At 62.2% G+C, this 25,001-nt stretch overlaps 1 protein-coding gene across 18 annotated transcripts in view; it reads right to left on the reverse strand.

Annotated features, from left to right (window-relative positions):
- Positions 1-25,001, reverse strand: part of CAMTA1 (calmodulin binding transcription activator 1) — an 848,439-nt gene that overhangs the window by 73,528 nt on the left and 749,910 nt on the right. For all 18 annotated transcript variants that reach the window (XM_070079345.1, XM_070079355.1, XM_070079348.1 and 15 more), the window contains 3 exons: positions 20,039-20,192; positions 4,275-4,415; positions 1,171-2,966 (listed from right to left, as the gene is read on the reverse strand). In XM_070079345.1, coding sequence (XP_069935446.1) covers positions 1,171-2,966; positions 4,275-4,415; positions 20,039-20,192 — 2,091 coding nt within the window. The remainder of the gene's footprint in view (positions 1-1,170; positions 2,967-4,274; positions 4,416-20,038; positions 20,193-25,001) is intronic.

A 25,001-nucleotide genomic window follows, 5' to 3' on the forward strand; every position in this document is an offset into this window, starting at 1 on the left:
GTCAGGATGGGAAGATAGCTCCGACCTCCGACTTCAGCTCTGGCCTCCCTGCGGCACCCCAACCCGGGTCCCCCCTCGAATTGTTTTTCTAAGCCCCAAGGGGGGCTTTTGGAGGATGCGGTGGGCATATGAGGTTGCCTCTGAGCTTCGTGTGGCTGACCAGAGCAGGGGTCAGGGACAGCAGGGGTCACACGGAGCCACATGGAGAGGAAGCCCAGTGCATCCTCCTGGGCGCTCACCACCGGCTGGGGCCGAGTGGACGTGGTCGGAAGAGGCAGGTGCCAGGCTGAGCCCTGTCCTCAGCTGGGCCTCACCCTGTCCAGTTAGATTCTTTTGCTCCCTCTTAGAGACAGGAAGGCTGGCTGCCTGGCCCGAGGTCCCCACGGAGCGAGGACATGGGTGAAACATGGTGTGGACCCGAGGAAGCCTCCCGGGGGGAACCGCCCAGCAGCCCATGCTGTACCTGGGCTCCCAGAGCTCCTGGCAGCCAGGCGGAGGAGGAGTCGGGGGGCATTGCCTGTGGGGGAAGACTCGGGCCGCGCTGTCCCCTTCCTGTGCCATTCTGCTCCAGAGTAAAAAGCAAAGCTCCCCCCTTAAGCCCCGTGCCCCCTCTCTCCCCAAACAAGACCTGCACCTGTTCTTGGGAGCAGAGTCAGATCCGCAGCCGGGGGAGGGTGAGTGTGCTGGGGGGACCTGTGTCAGCTCAGGTAGGGAGGGGTGGGGCGGGGCAGGGGCTCAGGTTGGAGATCCCAGGCCATAAAACAGGCCTTTGATCCTGCAAGGACCTGGGAGGTGACTCGGCAAGCTGCACCTGCCCCTGCGATTTCAGTGAGAGGCTTTCTGTGTGCTCAGAGGGGAAGCAAAAAAGAGCGATGGACGCAGGTACCTCGGCGGTGACTTGGGAACGTTATGGAGCAGCCCTAGGACCCTCGTCAAAAACAAAACAACAAAAAACCAGCAAAGCACAACTGGTGGATTCTCACTCCCACGCCAGGAGGCAGCAGGCCGGCCAGGCCAGCGGCGTCCCTGTTCCAAAAGCTCCAAGAAGGTTGAGGACCCCTGCTTGAGCGACGTGTCCCAGGGTAAGAGAGGAGGGGAGTTTTGTGCTAAGGGTCCAGAGCCTCCCCGAGTGGCCGAGACACAGGGGCAGGTGCGGCGGCCGCGGCTTACCTCTGGGTACGACCACTCCGGGGAGTAGTCGGTCACCATGAACACCCGGCCGCTCTGCTGCAGCAGCCCCACCTCGGCGACGTGCATGTAGGCCATGGTGCCGGCCCCGCCCTCGGCACTGCTCAGCTGGGGGCTACAGCAGGGGATGCACATCTCGGCCTGGGTGAAGGGGGCGCGGGCCCCGTCCTCCGACTGCGACAGCGCCGCGCTGTCCCCCGACACCAGCTGGTGCCCGTAGATGGTGCCGCTGCCCCCCTCCACGGAGATGAAGTCGTTGATCAGGTCGGAGAACTGGTTGCTGAAGGAGATGTCAAAGTGGTCCAGGCTGAGCTCCATGTTGGAGGCGTTGCCCAAGCTGGGCTGGGCCACCGGGTAGAGTCCCTGCACCACGTTGCCCGGGAGGATGGGCACGCTGCCGGCGGCGCTGCGGATCACGCCGTTGGTCTCCGGCTGCAGGTAGTGCTCGGAGCTGCAGGCCTGCAGCTCCCCGGACTTGAGCAGGACCGTGCCCGCCTCGGGCGCCTGCGCGGTCTCCATGGTGACCTCCCCTTCGGCCGACATGGCCTGGAAGTTGGCCTGGAACTGCATGAGGTGCAGGGAGGAGGAGGACTCTATCCGCGTCTCCACGTGGCCGCTGCAGGAGCTGCTCTGGGAGGAGGCCTCCGTCTTCACCGTGGGCATCACGAAGGTGCCCCCCGAGTCGCTCAGGCTGCTCTGGGCGTTCTGCTCGATGGGGAGGGGTTTGCTGGCATCCTGCAGGAAGAAGCTGGGGGAGGGGGTCTGGTGGATGTGGGGGCTGTGGCCCGTCTGGCTGAAGCCGGACGAGTAGTCCTTGTTGGCGTCTATGGCGCTGAAGTCCATCTGCTCCAGGGTGGTGCTGGGGCTCAGGCCGCCGCCCGACGGCAGCAGGCTGGAGCCGGCGCTCAGGGTGAGGGAGCTGGCCGCCGTGGAGGACGAGTACGCCTCTTTGGCCATCTGCTGCTCGAAGGAGGTGTCCTCGGTCTTGATCTCCTTGGTGAGGACCGTGGTGAAGCCGAAGGCCCTCTCCACGGGCGGCGAGTGCCGCATGTTGGTGCTGGCCATCTCCGCCTTCAGGCCCCCGCCCCCGTATGTCTGGCCCTGCTTTGGGTTGTTGAGGAAACAGTCGGGGTCAAAGTTCATGGTGGTCTCTGGAATCTTCCGGCTGCTCTCCAGGGTGGTGGAGAGGACCAGCTCTTCAGACACGTTGGCGGGCAGCATGGCCAGACTCTCCGAGCTGCCCGTGCTGGGGAAGGCAAACTTGTGGCCGTCGGAACTCACGGCCAGGACGAGGCCCTGGGAGGCGTCAGGCGAAAGGAGGTGGTGGTTGGGGCCAGAGGTCGGGGACATGGTGTACACAGCCTCATTGGTGACCTCCGACATGAACACCGTGGCGCTCTGGGACAAGCTCCCCATCACAGAGGCCACCGCCATGCTGGACACGCCCGTGACCGCGGGGCTGTCCACCATGTCCGGGTCGCTGTTGAGCCCGCTGCTGATGGACACAGGTGAGCTCTGGGTGGTGTCGGGGACCTCCACCTGGTTGGTGGAGGACACCTCGGTGCTGCTCTGGTGCAGCAGCACGGGCTTGGCCACCTTGCCGTTCCTCTTGTCGCGGCTGGAGCTCTTGCCGTGGCTGTGCTCCTGCTTGCCCTCGGACACGTCGTTGTGCTGCACCTCCGAGTGGCCCCCGTAGCCCCCCGACCGTGGCTCCACCTTCGGCGAGATGATGCGGTGTTTGGCACTGTTACACTTGTGGTGCACGCTGCTGCCCGCGCCTGTGGAGACCAGAGCACAACACACGTGCGCACACATGCCCGCACGCATGTACGCATGCAGAGACTCAGGGCTGGGGCCATGGCAGGCCCTGGCCTGGGGAGCTGGGGTCTCTGGCAATGTCCAGCTCAGGAGCCCAGGCAGGCCACTGACCCCACCCTGTGAATATCCAAGGTCTCTCATCCACTTCCTCTAATCCCTGGGGCTCCTCCTGACCTGTGTGACCCTCCACTATAGATCAGGGGGCTTTGTCCTTGCAGCTCTTTGTCGACTGTGGCCATAGCACCCCAGGATGTGGGAGGTCGGGAAGGAGGCGGGCAGTGTCACCTCTCAGGAGAGTCCCCTCACCGTCAGAGAACAGGGGGCTTGCTGGCCAGGGCCGCAGCCCAGGGATGGTAGCTGTGTCCCCCACCCCTTCCACCTCTGTCCAGGCTGTGGACACCTGGCCTGCAGGTGGCTCAGTAGGAGCCAGGAGTCAGCGCTGGCAGATGAACAGCGTCCTGGGACCAAGGAGGGCCTGGACCTGCTCCAGAGGCAGAACGGCCCGGGAGCCACCCCATCCGCCGTTCGGCCAAGTCCCCCTGGGCTTGTCCTCAGCTCTTTGGGGAACAAAATCCTTCTAAGCCCTAAACATGGGCAGAGCTGGAGCCCCATAGCCCTAGCCGAGAGGCAGGGAAGACCAAATGCTGGGAGGCCAGGCCTTTCCGAGCTGGGCGAGTCTCACTTGCAGCCCCTCCCCCACAGCCCTGGACCCCGGTCATCATTTTTCTTTGGGTCACTTCGCTCTTGATGACAGTGAATTCTCCCCTGATTCTGTTACAGCCTCCACGACTGCTAAATGCACGAAGACTTGGCAGAGAACTGGACGGACCCCCTAATGGAAATAGCTAATTAAGGAAGCCGAGAGAGAGAGAGAGAGAGAGAGAGAGAGAGAGAGGATGGCATTCCCAGAAAAGCAGGCAGATGCTTGAATGCTTGGAGGAGACAGAGGTTGGAGAACGAGACGGAGGTCCGTGGGCCTGGGGCAGATGTCCCTGCAGAACCCCCGTGCTTGTGGCCTGGGCCTGCTGCTGAGGGTGCCAGGAGTGTGCTGTGGGCACTTAGCCGTGGGTGGACAGAGGTCTGAGCCCCAAACCTCTGCACCTCCACTCCACCCCATCTCGCTCCCACTCCCAGAAATGAATCTCTCTTGCCCAGGGCGTCTGTCCTGGGGGCTGCAGTGTCACTGGTTCCTGGATGGGCTGGCCCGGAACGGGGCAGCTGTGCCCACTGCCCGGCACGGCCCGCCTGCCCCGGGAGCCCCGGCTCACCCAAGCTGCCGGTGCAGAGGCAGTTGTGGGTGCGCGGCTGAGGCTTGGTCTGGTGGCTGTCGAGGATCTGCTGCACCAGCTGCTCCACCGAGAAGCCCGAGCTGCTGTTCCCGTTGCTGCAGGTCCACTTGATGCCGTGGACTGTGGGGAGAGACACACAGTGCCTGTCAGGGGCCGCAGGGGCAGGGGAGGCCTGGGTGGGGCCAAGGGGTGGACCCAGGCCTCTCTGAGCCCAGCCATCTCTCTGCTGGGAGGCCGGCTCCAGGGGAGAAAACTGGTAAGTGTGAGGAGGGGAAGAGGCAGTCTCCCTGCTCCGGTGGGAGCTCTGAGCCCCTGCCTTGCCTCCTCCTCCCCTGCCTGCAGCCTGGGCAGTGCACGGCCTAGAGTCTCGCTCCTGTTTCCTCCCAGTCCGAATGCAACGTTGCTCGAGAGGAGATGGAAGGAGCAAGGATGGACTGGCAGAGTTGACCAGCCGCTGGAAGCCTCCCAGCCTGCAGGCGGCTTGCAGAGGCTGGGAGAGGCTTGAGGCTGGGGCTTCCTGCCTCCAGGAGGCCGTGGGAGGAGGCGCAGCTGGAGAAGTCAGCCTCCTTCCTTGCCCTGTTTCTGTGTCCCAAGGGAGTGCAAGAGAGGCGGGGTAGGGGGGCATGTGACAGGGGGTGCAGCTGATTGGCACCTGTGGCTTGAACAGTAGGGCCTCAGCTCCCAGCCAGTGATGATAACCGGCCTGGGGGGGATCCCTGCGGTTGGGGCTGGGGCGGGAAGAAGGGAAGGGGCTAGACGGCTGGAATGAGCTGCCTTGCTCATCTGCGTGTGAACTGCCAGGTCTACGCTCGACCCTTCTCCTTCTTCAGCTGGCACAGCTGGCCACCAAGAGGTGGCCCAGCCCAGCACTCCCTGGGGACTCCAGAGGTCACGGTCCGGTACAGGCAGAGTTTACTTCTTCCTCTGCCTGAAGCTTCTCACGGGGCCTCCAGGGCAGGAAGTATTAAAACTACACACCTGTCACCTGTTACCTGTCGGGATGCCCAGAAGAGTCCTGGGGGGACGGTCAACACAGCGGCAAGGAGCTGGCTCCAACTGAGACCTGGATGGGAGTCCAGGGTTTGATCTTGCTGCTTTGGGCAGCTCACTTAGCCTCAGCACTCTCATCTGTTAAATGGGAAGACAGTAGCTCTTGCCTCTCTGGCCGGCCAGGAGGAAGCAGGACCCACAAGCTTGGTGCTTCTGCGTGGTCCAAGAGGAGCCGCGGCTGTGGCCGGCCCTGCCTGGGACTGGGCTGGGGAAAGGAGGCTTCCTGCTGTGAAATTCACAGGTAGCTCCACCTGGGAGTGCTGGCGGCAGCTCTCCGTGGCAGCTGTGGCCCTCAGCCTGTGCTGTCAGTCAGCAGCTTTCTCTAGAACGTCCACGTTTTCAAAGACAAGGACTCTGCGTGGTCTGGCCGGAGCCCCTTGCAGCCCTGCTGCTTTCCTGGTCGGTGCACCTGGCTCAGGTGTTAGCTCCCTTTCTTTTCCCTCTGCTCCTCCGGAGGCCTGCAGGGTCCTACTGCCTGCACGTTCACCTGTCCCCAGCCAGCTCTGGCTTTTGGCAGGTCCTCAAGCAGGAGACAGACGTGGGCCGAGAGGCACCTGGCCCCGAGCTCACCGAGCTGTCCACCTTTCTGCAGCTGGGCAGTGCCTCCGGCTGGGACTCCCTGGAGGAATTCTCTGCAGACCCCAGGGACCCTGGCTCCTGTTGGTTCTGGCCCCTTGGGTCCACTCTTCCTGAGCACCCCGCCCTGTAGCCGGAAGGGAAGACCCAGGCCAGAGGCTTTCAAACCTCATCGACACTATAGAGCTCCTTCTTCCAATCAACCCAGCCTGGAGAGTCTGATGTCGGTGGTCTGGGGTGTGCTGGGCATTTTACCAGAGCACCCAGCTCCTCTGCCCCACGCCCAAAATCAGCAGCAACTGCAGATCTGGGAGCAGACACACCCATGCGCTGAGCCCAGCCCGTCCTGGAGCAGACCCGTTGCCGAGCCAGGCTGGACGTGCCTCTGGGAACCCCCGCCCAGCTGAACTTGGCTCTCTGGAGAGAGGAGCTGTCCTCAGCGCAGCCCCACTGCCGGCTTCTGGCCTCCCGGCCACAGCCCACTCAGGGGCCTTGGGTCTCGGGGTCGGTGAGCGTGCCCTCCCCATGCCTGGGGCATCCCTGCTCTGTCTGTTTTCCCCTCCCACTCCCGACAGGGTTGCGGCAACTGCCTCCTTTCCTGCCTCTTGCCCCCTCCTTGTGTTGTGAAGGTCATAAAATGAAAACCCAGTGGAGCGTGACAGATTGCACAAGCAGAGACTTTCTGGACGCTTGATGCAAACTGCGCACTGTCCAGGCACATTCAATACGCAGACTGTCTCCCTCCTGCCTGGGTCGAGGGGAGGGGCGAGGAGAAAGCCCCCCACCCCGCCCAGGTGGTGAGTTGTTAGTGCGAATATCAAACGCCATCAAGATGGCTTTTCACGAGTCACGCTCTGCTGGCTGACCCGTAATGAGTCAGCAGGATTTCTGCAGGGGATGACTGCTTAGGAAGCAGGGTTCACACACGCGCACGCCACCCCCTCCTGCTTTGGGAAAGCTGCAACAGGGAAATTGCATCGAAAGTCAGCTTGGTCCAACGCAAGGTCAAGGCGCATCATGGGGAGTGGGGCACAGACAGGAAGGGAAAGGGGAGTCCTGGAAAATACCCGGCCTCCTGGCGGCTCAGGGTCCCACCCAGCCCCCCTGCTCCTGCTCAGATCCTGCTCGGATCCTGGGCAGACAGCCCCTCTGCTGAGCTTCCTACACAGGGGACCTGGGTGGGGGTCCCTGGGCCATTCAAGGATGGAGGATACCTGCGTCCCTACGAAGGCTGGGGCAAGGCAGGTAGCAGAGAGGGGGAAGAGCAGGCACCGGGTGGGATCGGCCAACCCCCAGCCTGGACGGCCACCAGTAATCAGGTCCCCAAGAACGTGGCTGCTGCCCCGGGACCCACGCCTGGGACTGCGTTGTCCGCTGCAGTGGGGCCTGGCTGAGGCCCGCTCTGCAGAGCTGAGGCTGGGGGCGGCTGTCGCGGGAGCCTCCTGGCCCCCTCCCTCGCCCCCCTGGTCCGCACGTGATGTTTGTCCTCATGACAACGCCTGGCAAGGCAGCGGTGCTCCCGCTAATACGAATAATCAAAATGAAATCAATGACATCAGCAGGTGGCCGGTGTTTCTGAGAGCGTCTTCTGATGAACAATTTACCCAAGAGGCGCCGACCGCGGAGAAGAGAGATATCGAGACCTGGCGATGGCTGGGGGTGGGGCTTAGCCCATGTGGTGGGGGTGGGGAGGGGCAGGCTGCCAGCCAGGGCAACTGGTTACAAGCCCCTGGGGAGCAGGCTGGGAGCACCTCCCATACACCCCGTGACGTGACGCTGAACTGCGCGCATCCCCTAGTCACCTGTGGACATCCTGACCCCTGTGCGACTGTACTGGAGACAGGAGGAGACAAGGTTAAACGAGGTCATTTGATGGGGTCCTGATCAATGGGAAAAGACCCCTGGCACGCCCTAGACAGGAAAGGCCACCGAGGACAGAGAGAAGGTGCTGTCGGCAAGCCAGGGCCAGAGGCCTCCCCGACTCTGACCCCAATGGCACCCGGGGCTCGCACTCACTCGCAGCCCCCAGACTGGGAGCCGCCCAGGTGGTGGGGGTGCTCTGTAGGCAGCATCTTGGTCTGCTGGGGGGGCTGACTCCGAGCTCTCCAGGCTGGCCACTTCTCATCAACAGCTCTGGAGGCCAGGCAGCCACTGTCAGGTGCTGGCACCTGGAGAGGCCCTCTTGCTGTGACGTCACTGCCTGACCGAGGGAAAGGACGAGAACTGTCCCCTTGGAGTCCTTGCCATGGTCAGTGGGGTCCCGCTCGTGAGGCCGGAGCCGCATCAGTCGGCTGCACACCTCCCGTCAGGCCCCGCCCCGCCACTGTTGCACTGGGGATGAAATTTCATTGTGTTTGTGAAGGGACAGGCGCTCAGACCGCTCAGACCCTGGGGCCCCAAGCCTCCCCCATCGTCAGCCTCCGGGCTGGAGCCACACCTGCCTGGCACTCACTGTACCTGCTGTGTGTGTGGTGAGTATGCGATGTGTGGTCTGTGTGTAGTGTGTGTGATACGTATGTCTCTGTGTGTGGGCTGTGGTGTGTATGGTATGTGTGTGGTGCATCTGTGTGGTATGTGATGTGCATGTGTGTGATATGCATGTGGTATGTGTGAGTGATATGTATGTGTGCCAGGTGCATGCGTGCGGTATGTGTATGGTGTTTGTGGTGTGTGTATGTGATATGTGTGTGATGTGTGTGGCATGCGTGTAGTATGTGTGTGACAAGGTATGGTGTGTGCATGACGTGTATATGTGTGTATGATATGCATGTGCCCTGTGTTGTGTGTGATCTGTGTAGTGTGTGTGTGTGTATGTGATATGCATGCGGTATGTGTGGGGAGTGTGTGTGATATGTGTGGTGTGTGTGACCTGTGATGTGTGTTGTGTTATATATGTTATGTGTTGTATGTAGTGGGCAGGTGGTGTGTATGTGATGCGTGTGCAGCCTGTGATGTGTGTAGTGTGTATGTGGTATGTGGGTTATGTGTATGTATCATATGTGTGTGGGGTATGTGTGGCCTGTGTTGTGTGTGATGTGTGTAGTGTATGTGTGTGTGTGTGGCCTGTGATGTGTGTAGTGTGTGTGTATGGTGTGTATATGGAGTGTGTGTGATATGCGTGTTGTGTGTCTGGGATAAGTGTGTGGTGTGTATGGCTCAGGGAGCCCTGCCTGGTGTCAGGAGCTGTCCACGAGGACTTCTTTCCTCACCACTTTAAATCCCCCACTTCCTTCCAGCCCAGCGCAGCCTGGCACAAGCTCCTGCCCGCCCGGGGCTGCTCTGGCCCTCATTGCCCTCTCAGGGGGGCTGGAGGCTGAGTCCCGAGGCAGGTGTTGGTGAGCTGCTCACTGCCCCCTCCCATGTGGGAAGCAGTGCCCAGCCCCCCCCCCCCCCCCCCCCGGCAGACGCAAGGTAGTGCAGTGGAGTGACTGGCGCTCGGTCACGCCCACTCCAGCACAGCCGCTTTCTGTCTTCTTGGGTCATCGCTCCCACCTCTGAGCTGTAAGCGTAGCTCATGTCTCAGTAACACTCGCAACAAACAGTGACAGCGGGCCTTGGGCACGCCCCCATGTGCCAGGTACGGTGGCACATGCTGCGAGCCTAAATAACCACAACACGGCCCAGCCGGGCACCTGCTGGGGGCGGGCGCTGGGCGCTCTCGTGCTCACAGTGGTTCTCGGAGTGTGGGCCTGCAGCACGGAATGCACATTCCCAGGCCCTGTTGCATCAGGAACTCCACAGCCCTCCAGGGGGTTTGGGCTGGAGTTTGGGGACCCGCGGTGTGGAGGGGACATCTCCAGCGTCCTCTGATGCTCCTGTCATTCAACCAAAACGAAGGCTCAGAGAGCTTTGGTAACCAGCAGGTGAGTGGTGGCAGGGGCTGCAGATTCCAGCGCAGAGGGGCCTGCGGGGCCACCAGGCAGCAGGCAGGGGAGAGAAGCCTCCAGAGATCCCGGTGGGCACAGCCAGGCTCGCTCCTCTCTGACACAGGGAGTCTGATTCCTGGATTCCTGCATGGCCCGGGTGACCAGACTCCTGGGCTGCTGATGCTGGCCGCCTAAGGGACCCCGCTGGCTGGAGGTAGGCGACAGGAGCTCCACAGCCCCTGGCTCCCGATTGTGCTTGGGCCAGGCCAGGTGGGCAGCCAGGCCCGAGTGAGCGACCGCCCAGTTGGCTGAGCCCCCAGACCAGAGCAGAAAGACTTCAGCCCCCAGGGTGCTGTGGTGGTGTTGCTCTTAGCACACGAGCTAGCGGGCGAGGGGGAGGGAAGTCCAGGGGAGGCCGCTGCCCGCAGGGATCTCCAGATGTGGGCCCAGGCCGAGGTGTCTGTTTACAGGTGCACCTCAGGGACACTTCCAGAGAGAACTGGCAGATGGACCTCACCCCAGCCAGCCAGTGTGGGGCTTGGGGGCGGGGTTTGGTTGCGGGGGGATGTCAGGCTTGGAGTTCCTGTTACTGGGGTTGAGGCGGGCGTGGGGAGGGCCAGACTGGGGGCCCAGGGGCCGCCCCTCTTGGTCATCTATGGAGGCCACAAACCATGATTCCTGAATCTCCCTGAGAGACAGGCTGAGGCTACATGGGAGGAAGGTGCTGGGGCTCAGAGGTGTGGGGAGCCGGTGGGAGCTGAGCCCCAGGACCACACTGGCCTGGGGCTGTGTGTCGGCAGCTCTTTGCTTCTCATATCACGTGACCTTGGGAAGTCCTTGGTTCCTCTGGACCTCAGTTTCCTCGTCTGTAGAGTGGGTGTTCTTGCTGGTCCATTGTTTCTCAAAGGACATCAGACACCTGCCAATGAGAGGGCCTGAGCCCTGGGGTTCTGGTTTGTGGCACCCACAGGCAACGGAGGTGGACCAGGGCCAGCAAGGAGAGCTGGCGAGAGCCAGGGCCTGTCCCCTGTTCTGTGTCTGGAAGGATGACAGGGCAAGTTCAGCTGGAGTGTCCGTCACCACGGTAACGGCACAGGCAGCACCTGCTGGAATCAACAGCTGGCTTTCTGGACAAAGGAAGAGGTTTCTTGGTGCCATGGTGAGCAGGTGACAAGGACAAGCAGCAGTGTCCCTGACCAGAGGGCCATGGGGGCCTTCCTCCTCCTTAGCCTGGCCTCATCCTTAGTCTACCCAAGGAAGATCTCGAAAGAGGGGAAGCAGTCAACTTGCCGTCCAAACCGGGTCTCCTTGAAACTGGAAAAGGGGCACTGAGCTCATTTGTCCAGGCAGTGGGACAGCTGGGAGGCTCCCAGGGGCCCCAGGTGTGTGGGAGGCCGTGGGGCGGGAGAGGGGGGTGGCCATGTGCCTCAGGGGAGTGGACAGGAGCCCCTTCCGGGCCGCAGGTTGTTGACAGCGGCAGGCTGTCGCCACGGCAGCAAAGTCGCTGGGAAGCAGCGGCGGCGTTGGGTTAATTTCCACTGTATCCTTGTTGACAGGAATAAAGGCCCTGCTTCTGATTTCTTGGTTCAACTGGATGGAATTTTCATTAAATTTAACTTCTCATAGCCAGACACCCACATGCTATTCAATTTCCCCATCTCACCACTCAACTCTGATTCTCCTATTGGTCCCGGGGACAAGATTTTCAGAAATCTCATTTCCAGGAGTGCAGAGGCTGAGGGGGACAGGCTGGGATGTGTGTGTGTGTGTGCGTGTGTGCGCACACACATGTGTGCCTGTGACAGGAGGCGTGTGCCTGACCCCAACCAACTTGAAATTCCTGGTACTCATTATGGGGACCCAGGCATTGAGGTTCCCCCTGGGACCAGAGGGCACGGGCTCCCGTCCTACGTCACATACACCCTGGGAAATGGCCCAGGCGGCAGGTTCCGGGCAGAGCACTGAACCTGAGGGGGAGGGGAGAACTTTCTGGCTGCTAAGGCGGCAGCCAGGCCCCGCCTCCATGTCCGAGGTGTCAGTGACAGCTGTTTCTGCCCAGCCACGCTGAGCAGGCCAAGGGTGCTGGAGCTACCAGGCCACGCAGTGTTGTCACAGCGGCCAGGCTTCCCACACACGGGAGTGCGGGTGTGCAGGCGCTAGAAGCTCTGGTTATCTAGGAATGCCTGGGGTGCCACTTGGCAGGGAGAGGAGCTTCAATAGTTATCTCCACATCCAGGAGCCACGCGGCTTCTGGGATCCTCTTCTCATTCAGGCACAGCTGCAGCCGGTGTCCCAGGCATGGGAGTGGCCAGCTGTCTGTCCGGTCCTCCAGGCCGCTTGGCAGTAGGGACAGGGACACAGAAGGAGTCCAGAGGCTTCCATATTGCTTCTCATCAGATTGCCCAAGGACCCGGCCTCAGCTGCTGGCCAGGAATTGGGGGCGGTGCTGCAGGGAGGCCGCCAGTGAGACTCCGGTCTTTAAAGAGAGGCTGAGATTCTGGGGACGTGACAACGGCGAGGAATCCTAAATCTGACAAAACCACCCTGGCACAGAGCAGGGGCTCAGAATCAGCTCTGGGTGACAGGCAGGCCTGGGACATGGCTGGGCCCAGCTGTGTCTCCAGCTCTAGCCCAGAGGAGCTCCCACAGAAACCCACGGAGCAGGTGAGCGATTAAGATGGAAGCGAGTGGGTGTCCGGGGGGTGAGGAGCCGGGGAGACAGGGCCTCTGCTTCTGTCCTTCTCCGGGGCCGAATCAGTTCTGAGGCATTTACCAGAGGGAGAAACACACGTGCCAAACAAACCTGGATCGCAGGGGCAGGCGCAAGCCGCCAGTCCCCACCTACACCCAGCCTTCCGCTGAGGCCAGCAGTTCTGGCAGGAGGGGCAGCGGCTGGGCTTGCCTGGAGAGCCAAGGCTCCCACGCACCTGCTCCTAACCAAAGGGTGCCACCCTAGCCCCCTCTGTCACCCCCACGTCCTGGGTTCACAGGCAGGAGGCAAGGCCTTTACCCTGAGGGACAGAGCTGATCCCCGTGCCTGGGGTCTGCCACAGACACGCAGGTGGGCTTCCTATTACGGGACTCTAGGACTTCCCACAAGTTCAAGTTAGTGAGCGGCGGGCAAGGCCCCACCAGTCCTGGCAGCGACGCCTCAGCTGCAACTCCAGGACACCTCCAGGGTTGTGTTACCTTAACCCGGAGTCTACAGGAAGACCTAGAACACCCAGAAACTCTCCCCAATTCTCTGTGCTGTCTGGGAGCCTCCCTAACCTGCCCCTCCCTCTGACACGGGAGGCGTCAGGCTTGCAAACGTGTGAACCCTGCTCTTGCCGGACATGCTATAGCTGAGGAGTGTTTCCTGGGGGCCCCACATGAGCACCCCACTCCCCAGGAAGTTCAGGTTCTGGGGCCACCCCTCCACGTCAGAACGGGGGGGAGGGTGGGAGCCGCCTTCTCACAGCCCCAAGTCTTTGCTCAGGCCTGGCTGGGTCTTGGTGGCTTTGGGGGTGCCTGGAGGTGCCCGAGCCTGAGCCCTCACTGGACAGAAAGAAGCCCTCAAGCCTTCCCAACCACAGCCCCTCGCTCCCGGGGCGGCTCCAGCAGGCGCATTGTTGGGACTTTCTCTGCCACGGGCTCCTCTTTCCCTGCAGGATCTGCCCAGGCTTAGGGACAGGCCCTACGGCTCAGGGGTGGCGCCCTTTCCCACCCCGACTCAGAAGAGATGGAGCCTTGGCTTAGGGCTTCTTCCGTGGTTCCGGACCCTCCCCAAGCCAACCCTCATCAGAGCCTTCCACCACCTCCCCAACGCCAGGTCCAGAGGCAGGGGTGGGGATGGGACCCCCCCATCCCGGACTGGGTGTGCATCTGGGAGCTGGGCTGCTGCTGGCCACCAGGTGGCGCTCATCAACCAGGAACGGGTGCAGCAAGGCCCAGGGAAGCCTTTGCTGATTTTACTTCTTGATATTCTATAATCACCAGGATTACAATCTAAGCAAAAAAGCAAAACAAATAAACACAGCCCCCCTTACTGGATCTTTGGTCTTTGTCTGAAAAATTACGAGAAAACAAAAGACTGCATTATGACTGTACAACCCAGGGCCTGGGTGTTAGCAGCGGCGAGGACTTCTGGGCAGGCTGAGGGAGGGCTGGGATCCTGGAGGACAAGGGCTCCGCTGAGCTGAGAGGACCGTGACCGTGCCCATGGCCTCGGCAGCAGGCGAGGCAGTGCTGGCGGCTGGCCTGCTGTGTTTCCCCGCTGCCGCAGGCCAGCTCGGGGCTATCGGGGTTCCCTGTCTTCGGCCCTGGCTGCGCCAGCCTGCACACTGCCTGGAGCCCAGGCCGCCCGTTCTGTGAGCCTGTGGGGAGGAGGCTGAGCCTTGGGCTCCTGCAGGCAAGGACCTAAGGTGTTTGGGGTAGCACGGGATGCTGGGAGCCGTAACACCTGGAACCCCCTCGTCACCATGCCTCCACCCTCACGCTCAGCAGGCTGCACCCCAGATTTCCCACTGCTCTGACTGTGGCCTCTGCAGCACTATGGACTTAACACTCATCACCTCACATTCAGTGCAATCCCTGCCTCTCCACACTTGTCATGGCTTCTCCAGTCCCAACATATCCATTATCATCTCACGTCTCAGTCGCCTCATCACTCATGCCCCGCACACTCTCACCCTCACCGTGGCCTCTGCCACCTCACCATCAACAGGAACCCTGTCCCCTCACCCTCGTCACATGGCCTTTGTCATCTCCCACTCTAACAGCCTCCATCCCTCCACACTCATCATGGCCTCTGTCCCTCCACACTCAACATGGCTTCCGTCCCTCCACACTCAACATGGCCTCCATCCCTCCACACTCAACATGGCCCCCATCCCTCCACACTCAACATGGCCTCCATCCCTCCACACTCAACATGGCCTCCACCCTCCACACTCATCATGGCCTCCACCCTCCACACTCAACATGGCCTCTGTCCCTCCACACAACATGGCCCCCATCCCTCCACACTCAACATGGCCTCCGTCCCCTGACACTCAACATGGTCTCCACCCTCCACACTCATCATGGCCTCTGTCCCTCCACACTCAACATGGCCTCCACTCGTCATCCTCACCCAGCCCTGGAAGCCTTGAGCCCCGTGTGTCCCTTCACCTCAATGCTACTCCAGCTAGTACTGCTCTGCCCACTTTTTGCTGATCCCTGCAGAATGATGGGAGCCCCCGCAGCTCCTCCTCGTCTCCAAACCCTGCAGACCCCTCAAGGCCTGAGGAGAGCCCCCCTTCCGTCATATGTGCCCAGCCCCCTCCCCGAGGTGCTGGCATTGCAGCACTTGGAGGCAGAGTCATCTGCTTGCCCGTAGGGCCATCATTCTCTGGACTCTGGAAGGAGTTCCTGAGGGCAGGGCCTGGCCGCCTCCTCGTGGCACCCGCCCCAGGGCCCTGCACCAGCCGAGGGTAGGGCCTGGCTGCCTCCTCGTGGCACCCGCCCCAGGGCCCTGCACCAGCTGAGGGCAGGGCCTGGCTGCCTCCTCGTGGCACCCGCCCCAGGGCCCTGCACCAGCTGAGGGCAGGGCCTGGCCGCCTCCTCCGTGGCACCCGCCCCAGGGCCCTGCACCAGCTGACCGCAGGGCCTGGCTGCCTCCTCCGTGGCACTCACCCCAGGGCCCTGCACCAGCTGAGCTCAGAGCAGGAGCTTGAACAGCGTGTCACGCTCCGCGGTCCGAAGGACCCCTGGAGGCCTGTCCAGCTGGGTGCCCACCTGAGTGGGACGAGCATGTGCTCAGCCCGGGAGTGCTCAGTCTTCAAAGACTTCTGCTCTGGGTGCGGCCACAGTCTGGACCCCAGGTGCTTTATATCCATGACGTCCCCTGATGGCTGCACGGGCCCTGGGGGAGGGGTCCATACCGTCCCCACCGGGAAAGAGGACACCCAGGCTCTGAGAGTTCAGGTGCTTGGCCAGGCCTCGCCCTGGTCAGAGGGGAGCTGGGGCTTGGCCGCCTGCCGTCTGGCCCACTTATACGTTTTGTGAGGGGACAGGATGGGGACTGGACCGTCTCTCCAAGGCTGCTCTTGGAGACAGCGTATTGGAGGCGGTGCTAGTGCCAGGCTTCGCCTGCTGGGCCCTCATGTGTCCCCGTGTGTCGTGGTGACGGGAGCAGTGGTGTGCGGGTGCATGTGTTGTTGTGTGGAAGCTTCCATGTCACATGAGGGCAGGAATGGGCTGGGTCCTTGGGCCGTGCTGCTCCTTCCTGCGTGGCCCTCCCCATCCTGCCGAGGGCATCTGCCCTAGAGGCCTCTGATTCAGGACCAGGAGACTATGGGATGGCAGCTTGGAGAGAGACAGGCTGGGAGGCTGCTGGGGCTCCCTGGTGATGGCTGGGGCTTGCTTGGCAGTGTGGCGCCAGGTGGCCAGCAGGGGCACTCCAGGAAGGGCCCCTGGGGGACAACTGGGCGAGATGCTGTGAGCACAGAGCCCCCCCTCACCCCTCACTAAGGATGCCTCAACCTCGCCGGCTGCTAGCCAGGAAGTGACCACAAGTCTGTCCCCTCCCCCTGCTGCCAGGAAACGGGGCAGGGCAGAGAGCCACGGGCGCTCCGAGGGTGCGAATGGTTTCCGGGGGCACTGGCTCCATCTGGCTCCCGGATGCTCGAGCAGAGTGAAGGCTGGAAGTGAAGCCATGGGCCACGGAGCAAGCCTCCGCCAGACCTCTGCCTGTGCGTCCGTCTCCCACCTTGCAATTGACTGTCAGTGGTTGATGTGGGGAGCGGACCCCCTACATTCACACTCAGCCCCTCACGCACACCTCGGGTGTTTGCCAGGTGCAGTGCTCCTGCACTGTCCAGCCCAAACCCCAGAATTTCCAGAACAAGATGCGCTGAGCTTCAGATCGCCTCCCGTTGGGTTCTGTAAACTCCCACCCTCAGCCAATCATCGGAGACCTTGAGCCGAGACGAGCGGTTCTGTGCATTGTGGGCCCAGAAGCTGGGGCCTTCCGGGTGTCCCTGGCTGAGCCCAGCTCTCCTCAGCCCCGAACGACTCACGTGCAGAACCTCATTCGCCAAGTGCTCAGGAAAACATTGTACTTCCCAGTCCCTTGCAACTGGGGCTGACCATATGGCAAATGTCTGGCCAGCGACACAGGTGGAAATGACTTGATGTCGACGGGAAGAAAAGCTTCCCCCCACTCTACCTTCTCCCCTTCCCACTGCTTGGAATGCAGTTGCAATAGCAGGAGCTGGAGCAGCCATCTCAGGCCTCATGAAAGGGGGCCACACCCTGAGAATGTCCAAGCAACCACTGGAAGGAGCCTGGGCGGCTGATTGACACCTGGGGCTGCCATATCGACCCTGACCTGCTCTGCAGGAGAGAAATCCACTCCTGTTTTATTTAAGCCACTGGTCCACGGCTTGTAAGGGTTCAGGACAGGATCCCAGAAGACGGGGGGAGCTTTGGGAACTGGGAATTCCCATCAGACACCTTAGTGTTTGTCTATTTGTTTTTCCTCCTGGAGCAGGCATCCAGAGTGCGGGCTGACCCAAGGGCACAGTTGCAGGACTCAAGACGGGGTTCTCCAAATTGGTCTGGGGCAGGAGGCAGCGTCCGTGAGGCTCCCGGTATGAGAGGACCAGGGGTCCCCATCTCTCCACGGGAGAGGCGAGGACTCGGATCAGTTTCCCTTCCCCACCGAGAAGCACAACATTTTGATTAAACCACTGACAACTCTGCTGCAGGGCAGAGAAATTTGGAAACATCGGGAAATCCAACTGTGAAGTCTTTGAAGGGACGTGATTTATGTGAGATGTGGGGAAGCTAATGTGTCTGGCTCCGGCGTCGGGCGGCACGCCTGATTCTGGAACCACATTGGCTGCCATCTCGGCTCTCCGCATGCCTCTGCTTCCCCGAGCTCGGCGAGCTGAGCCCTGCCTGGGTTCCTGGCGCCAGAAGCTGTCACCGGAGCCGCCCCGCCCGGGCTGCGCCTGCCGGTCTGCGCACGTGCAGCAGGTGCAGCACACTCCTTTGCCGCAGAGGCTTGGGCAGGCATTGCCAGTGCTCCCCAGTTACGCATCAGGGGCCAACTCAGGTCTGTCTGGGTCCCCTCCCTGGGGGTCACAGAGCTGGTCCCCGCCACCCAGCCTGGAGGCAGTGTTCCTGTGTGATGGAGCCAGGGAACCAGCAATGGGATGGGTGAGGGAGAGGGGCTGCTTGTGGGGCCAGTACATCTTGCAAAGCCAGCCCTTCCCTTGGGAGCAGCGCCTGGTGATCTCTGGCTAACGTGATTTCTGGAACTTCCACTATGTGGATGGGGGCCTCTCACTAGCAAAGGGGCCCCAAGGTACCAGCGGAATCCGACACAGGGAACTCCTTCTAGTAACCGAGGGCAAAGGTTGACAGGTGCAGAGAGGCCAGGAAGAAGGGGCAAGGAGGGGGCGCCCATTCCCATGGGGCGGCCACTACGCACCTGGACTCCGGGAGCCAAGCCAGGCCCCACTGAGCAGGCTGGAAGCAGAGGCCACCAGATTCTTCCCCTCTCTCTCTCCAGGAGGGTGGGTGATGGGCCTGGGGCCATGCCCAGGCAGCTGCAGAGTCAGGACGAGGGCCCCCTCCCACTCATCGGCTCTGCCTCTGCCTCCCACCCGGGCCAGGTGGCTTCTGTGCCCGCCACGAGTGGAGTCATTGCTCAGCCCGGGGTGGGGTGGGCAGAGCCCCGTGCCCATAAGTGCTGAATCAGAAGGGGTTAGCAAGCAGGTGTGGAGGCAGAACCCCTGGCACTGGGACCCTGAGCACTCCAGCCACAGGCCTGGCCTTGGACGTGTCCAGAAGGGTCTGGCACTTGGAGACCTTTATCCACTGCTCGGAACGCACTGGAGCCAGCGTGGTCACTTCCCCAGCCGTCCCCCAGACAGGCAGAGAGGCACCCACGTGCCCAGTGCCTCCCGGGCCGCTGGCAGAACTGCAGGGGCTCAAGCAGTCCCTTGGGCGAGCTTCAGTCTGATGACTCTCTCCTGGGGTCTTGGGGAGGCCTGGGGGTGGGCAGGGAAGGCTGGGGAGGTGTTCAGCCTGGCGCAGGAGGGGGCGGCAGGGAGCCAGTGAAGCCGGGGGAGCACCAGGCACAGGGAGGCGGGGCCGCGGAAGGTGGAAGAGTGGCGTCCCAGCAGGGCAGAGGCCAGAGGTGTGGGGGTGCAGTCAGAGCCATCGCGAAAGCCGTTTGCAGCCTGCAAGGCTTCTGGCTCCAGGCAGGGGCAGCAAGGCCAAGCTGGCCTGGGCACTTGGCTCAGGACAAAGACACGAGAGGAGGCTCAGTCTGAGGGCCTGGGTCACCTCCTGCTGGGCGGCCTCCTTCCCTCCCAGAACCCCTCCGGATCCTCATCCTCAACCCCCTGCCTGAGGCCTCTCGGGAGGGGCTGGTCCCCGCAGCTTGGACCCCGGGAAGGACACTGTGGTGGCTCCCTGTGAAGGGGCCCAGGGCCGGGGTTCCCTCCAGCAGCTCCCCTGCAGGTCCTGGTTCTGACCCGCCGGTGTGGTGCTGCTGGTCAGTGCTTCTCTGAGCCTGGGCAGTCAGTGTTCCTACACCCTGGGGGCCCTCGTCCAGGACTGGACATCTCATGTCCTTATTGGCTCTGGCAGACCCAGAGCCCAGCTGTCCAGGACTTGCCTCCTGGACACACAGAGCCCCTGTCCCACCCCCGCCCCGCTCCTGTGGCTGCCATGACCCACAGCCCAAGGGAAGGAGGTCCCGGCCGAGCCCCAGCTCCCTGGACGTCCACGGTGATTTGCATTCAGTGACTTGCACCTGACAGATGCGGCAGAAAGCATCCCTTGGCCGACAAACTCAAATCCTGCTCAATTCCCATCACCGTTCGCCACCCGGTGCGGGAGCTGCCACAGGCCCCGGGTCCAGGATGCTAGGCTGAGCCTGGCCGAGGACAGGAGGCAGGGCCCGCTGTGGCAGGTCCCTCCTCTGCAGCCCAGCCCCCTGCCCCGCTGTCTGTGGCCTGGGAGGCGCAGTCCTGGGCGGGCGAGAGAGCTCCTGTCCTCGCTCTGGTTGCTTTGTGTCTCTCAGCTTTTCTCACCTGTCCTATGGGTGGGATGTTTTGGCCCTGCCTGGGGTGGAGGGGGCTGGTGAGAGTCAGGTGCAATGGGGATGGGGTGGGCATTGTGCTCAGCTCACGGTGTCCCCGTCATCCACTGTCAGCCAAGCGAGACAGGGCTCCACGACTCGCGTGGGGGCTGCAGCCAGCCGAGGCTACTCACACATGGGTTTCAGCTGCCCGACGAGCTCTTCTTTCGTCCATTTCGCCCACTCCTTTTTGTCGGTGTTGATGGAGCAGAGGATGGGGCCGCAGGGCTTGCCACAGTCCTCGATGGCCGGCACGTTGAGATAGTGCACCAGGACGATGTCAGGGTTCTGGGGGAAGAGCACAGAGACTGGCAGCATGGGGCCAGCGCAGCCCCTAGCGGGCGTGGGCAGAGCCCTGCGTGCCCGAACTCCAGGCTGATAAGCAAGGCAGCATCCTGGTCTCCATTAAGCTCCGCCTCTCACATGGTGACCCCTTACACGAACCTCCAGACATTGCCTGGCATCCTGGGTAGACAAACCATGGACCCATGGCATGGCCGCCGTGTATGTGACATGGGACGCCCAGAGCAGGCGCCACCGTGTCTCCAGCACAGCTACACAGACCCCATGTCCACGGCGGCACCCACAGCTTCCGGGCCCTGCTTCACTCCTGAATGTGGGCATCACTGCTCTCTTCTTACCAGGGCCAAAGCGGGGGTCCCAGAGGGATAGAGCAGCCCCTCTGCCTGTAGCCTGGGGGCTGCTGCCCGCACCAACGGCCCCAACCCTCTCCAAGGCAGCACCACCCAGGCAGGAGCCAGGAATCTAGTTGTCCTTGGAGTCCCTGCGGGGCTTAAGAAAGGAAGCGCTGCCTGCTGGAGACCCTGAGGCCGCAACTCCTGTGTCCCCAAACGGCTCTACTTAGATGGCCCAGCCTCCACCTCCCTGCCAGCCCCGACCGGGCTGCATCACGGGGTCTCCGCGAGGCAGCGGCTTCATTGCAATGATCTGGGGCCTGCTGGGACCTTCCCATGGTCCCCCAAAGGTGAGGCTGTTTACTGGGTCAGATCAGGCGTGACATGTTATGGAGGCACAGGGATAAAGCCGGGAGAACCTGGCTTAGCCCCTCTACCGCAGCAGGGAGCTGTGGCCAGCACTGCGTGGGGGGCCCCGGCCTGGGATTTTGTGCCCCCCAGATCTGTCTCGGCTGCTTTTCCTGACATTTCACCTGGGGTGGGCGGGACCCCAGGCACTGAGGAGGCTGGGGCTGAAGCAGCTTTTTCTGGATGTGGTCCGAGCGAGAGTAAGAAACGAACGCATGAATCAATCCATCCATTAATAAATAACGACCCAAGACTATACCAGGACCAGCACGAGAAAGAAGACTGGCATAACTTAAAAGGATTTTCAATAAGGGTTGAAATATAGTTTTTTTCTTGCCAACGCTCAGTTAACCAGGAAATTAAATCAACACGAACAGGAGCCTTCTCGTTAACGGCAGCTTCTCTGGATTGCGGTAATCACGCTCCTTAATAATAATGATAATCCCTGACATCGGTGCACACTTTATTCTTCTCAAAGCACTTCCCAGCCATTATCTCATCGGGTGCCCGCGCTGGCCAGGGAGGCCGGCAGGGCTGGGCCGGGCTGCCGGGCAGGGCGCCCTCCGTCTGCAGCCAGACTGTGGCTTTGCCCAAAGCCACGTGCCTGGGCTGGAAGCCAGGATTGCAACTCCAAACTCAGGTCTTGCCAAGACAACGAGGGCCTCTTCTCGCTTGGCCCAAGCACATTCCCACCTCACATTTCGGTTCACCTTTGCCATGTGCCCGGAGTCAGGTGGGCTGGGCAGACGTGTTGTGCTCACGGCATGGCTGGGCTGACCCAGGAGATGGGAGGCGTGGGGGGAGACCCAGCCCTGCATTCTGTAGGCCAGCATGCCGGCCTCCCCGGGCTGGGGCTGGACCCGGCCGGGTGGCAGTGCCAGCCGCTGAGCAGGGCGCGGGAGGATCACAGGGCTGCAGGAGCCAGCACGCTCCCCGGAGCTTCCTCTGATCAGGCTCTGGAGCAGGAGGAGTGGCCCGGTGGGAGCGAGCTGGCCTGTCAGCCGCCTGGGAAATGAAAGGGCTGCAGCTTCCTGCCCCGCGGCCAGCTAAGCAGAGCTGGGTACCTGTGTGAGGCCGAGGTGACAGGGGTGAGGCAGGCAGAGGCCCCCACTCACCGGGCACCCAATCCCCAAACCTCACAGAGCACCCAGAAGCTCTTATTTTAGGAAGGTCTGCTGCCTCTCTCTGCATAACCAGCGCCCATCTACTACTCTCTGAGGACAGGCACCAGGATCCCCTCCTCCTCCAGGGAGCCTTCCCTGATACCTTACCCTCTCTACCTGCCCACAGCAGGCGGGCAACTGGCTTTGGGTCTGTCTACAATATCTCCTGGACCGCAAGGTCAAGGCACCGGAGGTGTTACAGCGCCTGGCATTTCAGGTTTGCAGACTCCAGCAAGGCTGAGCCGTGACCTGCCATCACCTGGGGCCTCGTGACCTTGCTTCAGTCTTCTGTGTCTACAAACGCGGGGCTTCCCCAGGAGGACCCGATGGGAAGCTGGTGCTTCCTTCTCTGCGTCTGAGGCCTCTGTCGAGGTCAGAGGCAGGCTGTGGGCTCCCTGCCCCTGTTCCTGAAGAATATCTCGAGCCACATCCATGTCCCTTCCAGGGCCTCGCGTGCCAGGGCCTGTGAGCCCCCCGGCCGTCATGACCTGCTTGGGGATGCTGGCCCTGCTGCTCGTGCCAATCTGAGGGTGCGCCTGGCACAGGCCTCGCCGTTCTCTGTTCACACGATCAGCAGGTGGTCCCAGCCCCTGGGGGCTCCAGGGTTTGGGGTCAGGGTGCAGAAGCAGGTGGCTCCGTGGCTTCTGCCTCTCACCCCTTTGCCAGCCCAGGGCCCAGACCTCCTGCCGGTGGAATCCAGAGCTCATAGTGAAGCATCGGCCACCCCCACCCCCGCCCCCACTGCTCAGGGCTGGTTTTAAGGCACCGGAGGATTATTTGGGGTGTATGCCGCTTCTTGGCAACGTTGCAATTGTATGCATTCGTTGTACATTTTACTGGGCGTTTTCGGCAGAAAAAAATCTATTAGCCTTGGAGACCTAACATATCAGTTTCACGAAGCGCTCATAATGGCATTGGAGCCCTCATGGTGCCCACTGAGGGCTGGGCTGGAGCAGCTCCTCGGGGCAGGTGGCCGAAAGGATCACGGCTGTGCCTGGACAGGAGGTCACGGCTGTGCCTGAGCTCGCCCGGGGCCCTCGGTTCTCGATTCTGCAGTCACGGAGCCCTGGCCACGCCTGAGCTGCTCTGACATCTCTCTGGTTCACCACTGCCCGGGGCTGGCCACGCGGGCCTGGGGTGGGGGCGGGGCTCCTGCCTGGGCTGTGGGGTTTCCCCAGAGACATGAGCGGCCTTTCTCCACCACAGTGAACTGGACTTCTGAGGATGGCCCCCTGTATATCCCAGAGGTCTGGCTGGTGTTCACAGTGAGGTTGGGAGGGCACAGAGTGGACCCCATGGGGTGCCATGCAGTGGTTGGGGAGCCAAGGATAACCACAAGCCTCATGGAAGCTCCAGAACCTTCTGGAGAGAGCCTGGGAGAGCCCTCCCTCCTCCTGGAGCGTCCGGCTCCTCACCTGTGCCTGGAAACTGTGCCCCTGCCTGTGTCACGGTGCTGCTGCAGGGAGCCAGGGCAGGGCCTGGAGAGGCACCTGCTACTCCTGGCCCCAGGTGCCCCCACACCAGACCCCAGGGAGCCCTGAGTGGCCGGGGCTCAGCTCCCAGCAGCCAGCCACCCATTCAAGTCCCACCCTCCCAGTGGCAGCTCCCAGGCGCGCACCCAGACACCCTGCCATGGCGAGCCTCGGGCCTGGGTTGTTAGCTCTGCCTCATCTCCTGGTGTCCCCGTCCAACCACTGGCCTCCAGCCCACCAGGTTCTTTCCAGCCCCACCCTGCCCCTCCTGGCTCTCCTGTCGACTGCTCCCCTAGGGACATCAAAGCACCCCAGCTGCTTGTGATGGAGCGTGACTCCGCGAGGGGCTCTCCGCACCCTTGGCCCACACCAGCCTCTCCTGACGAGGGTGGCGCCTGGGTTCCTGCTGCACAGGTCCCAACCTCCATACTCCCTCCCGTCGTCTCTCCCTCCCTGCACAGCCAAGCCCTCGTCTCGGTGTCCAAAGCCTGTGCCCCCCCCCCCCATCCCTGGGCGTGGATGTGGGAGCAGGGCCCTTCCCTGGGGCCCCTGCCTGCCCCTTGCTCTCTGCCTCCAGTCCAGGGATGACCTACAGACCCAGCGGTGCTCCCTGGCACTGTGGATGGAACCCACACTCGCCTCCAGCTCCCCTCAACAAAGAGGGCAGGCAGGACGCACTAGTCACCTTTGCCTCCCCAGGCCCGGGAGAGGCTAAGAATGGTGTGCAGAGAACCCCTGCCCTAGGTGGAACAGGCTCCTGGTGCAGGACTCCTTGGAGCTTTGGTGGTGCCGTGTGCAAGAGGCCCCCTCTTCCGTGCCCATCTGAACATGAGCCTGAGCACCCTCTAGGAACCCTGGTGTTGTCTGGAACACAGTTCGGACAAAGGAAGCCACTTTCAAGCAGTCCCTGGAAGAGAGGCCTGGCCAGCAACCGAGTCCCCGTGGAAGCAGGGCAGCCATCCTTCTCCTAAGCCGGGTCCCCGCTGGGGCTCTGGACCCGGCTCCCCTCAGCTGCCAGCTGGTGCTGGGTCTCTGAGCAGTGCTGGCCTGGGGCTGTGCTGTCCTCACAGCTCTCCCTGTCCCGAGGGTCCCTACTGCCCATGGCTATGGTGGAGGCCACTCCCTGGGGAGGGGCTTCCATTCGGGAAGACTTTAGCCCAGGAGAGCAGCCAGGGTAGGAGACTCTGCCTCCTCTCAGATGTGGGTTTGGTCCTTCCTGTCCTGGGAACCTGGGCTGCTGAGGTTCCCTGGGGAGACTTGGAACCAGGCCAGCTTCCCCGTTGTGGGCACTGAGGTTGGGGATGGGCGGTGGGATAGGAGTGGATCTCCTTAATGACAGCTGATGGGGATTTGAGGAAATGAAGTTGCTCTGAACAAGAGCACCTCAGGAGCTTGGTGAGGCCGAGGTGGGCCCAGCCA

Source organism: Oryctolagus cuniculus, chromosome 7 (genome assembly GCF_964237555.1).
Source record: "Oryctolagus cuniculus chromosome 7, mOryCun1.1, whole genome shotgun sequence".
In the NCBI taxonomy this organism is placed as follows: domain Eukaryota; kingdom Metazoa; phylum Chordata; class Mammalia; order Lagomorpha; family Leporidae; genus Oryctolagus; species Oryctolagus cuniculus.